Below are 3,284 nucleotides of genomic sequence, written 5' to 3' on the forward strand. Positions count from 1 at the left end.
ATACCATAATCAAATGCATGTATGACCCAGTTCCCGTTTGCTCTTATCGGAGACGACGTACGCTTTAAATTCGTCACTTCGACAACCATTTTACCTCCTTAGCTCCTTGTGAGCCTGCGTTTCCCTCCAGGCAGCGATCCACTTAATGTCCATATGGAATATTCATAAAGAGCTCCTGAGATTCTGCACTGGCACGTGGACATCATCACGGAGCGACGTAGAGCATAAAATGTGCATTAGCATGGTCTTATTCTTGTCCGACAGATGGAGCGGATGTTTGGCGTAGGAAACGCTTCCACTCTCCCGTTAAGGCGAGTGATTTACCGAGTTCTCCTCCGAGGTTAGACAGGGAACGTCTCCTGTTGGGTGCTGCGTGTTTGGAAGGGGAACTCTGGACAATGTCCGGAGTTCATCCGAGAAAATGGTATATGATTGTCTCAAAACGTGGACTGTTATTGTGTTACTGCAGACAAGAGCATTAAACCCATTTATAATAACGTTTCACTATGTGTGCAAGCTTTTCATTTATTGCAATCAATTTACGTAAATGGGAATATAATTTACAATGCATTAAAGACTCAGTATTTAAGTGATCCAGCTGTGATTAAAAGCCATTTAAAAAAATCGACCCCTTTAGTGATATGAAATTTGTCCTTTTGACAGAAGCGTAAACTTGTCCAAAAGTTTTGCATTGCCAAGAGCCTTACAATAAGTGTATTAAACAATGCAGCCTCAACCCAAAAAGTGCAAGAATCCTTCGAGCACAAAAAAAATCTAATAAGCAAACTTCTTAAAGTACTAAAATATAGATCCAAAAAATAATTGTATACATTTGTTCTTCACAAGTGGGAGTGTACCCAGGAGAATGATGGATGTATCAGCCAATCCCGGGGACTACCATTTTGTAATCTGATCCATCAAACCTTAAAACAGGGGGCCTTTAATTAACTCACGAGTCATACTGCACTGGTTCTCTAGCGCCCTCTACTGGGCACATCAGGATGTGCGTCAGAGAAGCAATCAAACGCAACACAGCTAACCATGATCAAGTTGTGGCCACACTTAGCTGCACCCCCTCAGAGCACAATATTTCTCCAAAAGATTAACATTGAGCCAGTCAACAGAAGCTTTTGTCGAGAGCAGCCAATGTTGAGTTGAGGTAGGGGTTATGTTGCCTATGTATGCCCAGGAAAATGACATGAATCAAACCGGGTACCTTTCAGGTAGGAGTCCAAAGCTACTATACGCTCCATTGTGAAAATCAACAACCTTCCAAACGCATTAAAAACATTTGCCCATTTATCAACTAAAGGTTTGGATATATGCATCCACCCAAATACATTTATAATAAATTTAACATTTAAATGCATGCATTAGCAGTCGAGTGCTACAAGCAAGCTTTAATGTTACGTGAAAAATCACTGAACATTGTATGCTGAGGCAACACTGGCCTCAACGTATGAAATCACAATTCAGACAGAGATGTTCAAAAACTATTGTTTATTTCTCAAAACAATACGAATGAACACAATCCTAAAACATTTAAAAAAATGTAATCAAAACGTGACGGTTTACAAATTGTAGCTATAAACAAGAGGACATGTGTGCCGTTTTATTGAACAAAAATCAACTGCAACCCAAATCACAACTGCGTTTCAAATCAGGTGACAAAATACAGTGACTGAAACTCTGTGTGACGGGATTGGAATTAAAATGTTGAAACATAAACCAAACACTGAAAACAGGCAGAGTCCGTAGCAGAAGCATGTCGCAAAGCTTCGTCACAAGACGACAAAGGGAAGAGAAACAAAAAGGCATTTAAAAAATGTAAAATAAGAAAACGTTTTTATCTGTCTGGTCGCATCATTCCTGGGCGCACCGGCATCATCATAGGTCGGGGAGGCCTCATCATGTGGGGGGGTCCCGGCATCATCTGCATGTGTCCTCCCATTGGGGGCCGCATGCCTGGAAGAAAGGCAGGTTGCAGGTTACATCACCGTGCATTTACTGAACGTACTCAACCATGTTCCGGTCAATTGACATGTGAGATGTTTGAATTAAAGAGCCTCTATTTTCACGTTGGTCAGCCATCTGGGAATCGACACCTTTGTGAACTCTGATTCTGCAGTCCTGCGTCCGATCAGGTCATCGCAGAACTCATGGTGGAGACACTTTTCAGAAGGTTTGTGTCCAGACAAGAGCAATTTGCTCGTCGTTGCACTGGGAAAGGTTTACTACTGATGGCCATGGGCCGAATAAGTGCTTACTGATCTCCAACCAGCGACAGGAAGTGAAATGTCCCACATCTGTTCTACAGACAGATGTGTCCGTAGAATCCAAACAAGAAGTTGGAGATTTGACGTACCCATTCCTGGTCCGCCGGGCATCATTCCGTGGGGAGGGGGGCCCATCATTGGCATCATGGGGGGGCCTCCCATGGGGGGTGTGGGAAGCATGCCTGGCCGTGGGGGGCCACCTGGGGGTCGTACGTGAAGCGTTAGGTCAAGCGAGGCCAGAGGTCCACTCTTTGAAGCTCATCATTTTCCAGGGTTTTTTTCCCAGGGATTTTCCATAACATTTCTGTGATCATCGAGGTTCATGTTTCACTGTATTAACTAATCTCTGTTGAATGAGTTTCATAAAAAATGTAATCCATTTGTTATGCATTATGGAAGCACCATATTATGTCCTGCATTGTTTCAGAACAGACAGATATTTAGCTGTGTGTGGATTCAACAGAACGGTTCTTATGGAGGCGGCGGGCGGCCAAATATGCTGGTTAACGTTAGCTTATCCTGATTGTTGAAGTTAGCATGAACGGTGCTAGTGTTGTCAAAATAAAGATAACAATGAAAGCTTACGTTAAGACCATGTGTTCAGTAATGTCTTCAATCTGACTGACATTTCATTTGAAAAGTCAAATTGAATTTCACACAAGTACTGCCTCAATATTCTTTTAACTCATAGCCCACGCAAACTTTGATTTCAACGGGTCAATTCCAAAAGGTTTTAAAGCGTAATTTCATGGCTGCCCTCAGACCGACTCATCCACATTGTAAATGTTTGTTATTTTAAGGGTACCATGTCCCGTAGGTACATGGTGAATCCAGCACTAAAAACATTGTCTTGTGTGATCTGTGCCGTGCACATACACGCCATCGTAATGACCTTTGCCTTAATCAATTTGTTAAGATAACCTCTTTTGGGGGGCTTTTTTTTTTTTTTTTAGAAATGCTCTAGTTAACAATGTACTATTGCATTTGTATAGATACTGCATTTGCTTC

The 3,284-nt window shown here is 42.1% G+C and overlaps 2 protein-coding genes across 2 annotated transcripts in view; one reads left to right on the top strand and one right to left on the bottom strand.

The window, feature by feature from the left end:
- Positions 1-1,506: 1,506 nt before the first annotated feature.
- snrpc (small nuclear ribonucleoprotein polypeptide C) lies at positions 1,507-3,054 on the bottom strand (the record flags this gene model as incomplete). The annotated part of the gene is made up of 3 exons (XM_079747703.1): positions 1,507-1,965; positions 2,366-2,476; positions 3,045-3,054. 3 exons carry the CDS (start codon positions 3,052-3,054, stop codon positions 1,847-1,849), a joined length of 240 nt encoding a protein of 79 aa, XP_079603829.1. The 3' UTR covers positions 1,507-1,846.
- A 28-nt stretch (positions 3,055-3,082) lies between these two features.
- Positions 3,083-3,284, top strand: part of ilrun (inflammation and lipid regulator with UBA-like and NBR1-like domains) — a gene marked incomplete at its 5' end in the record, with an annotated part of 3,583 nt that continues 3,381 nt past the window's right edge. Inside the window, 1 exon segment of the mRNA XM_079747704.1 lies at positions 3,083-3,100. Within this exon segment, the coding sequence (XP_079603830.1) occupies positions 3,083-3,100 (18 nt within the window).

The sequence above is a fragment of the Pollachius pollachius genome (genome assembly GCF_949987615.1).
Source record: "Pollachius pollachius genome assembly, chromosome: 12".
NCBI lineage: Eukaryota > Metazoa > Chordata > Actinopteri > Gadiformes > Gadidae > Pollachius > Pollachius pollachius.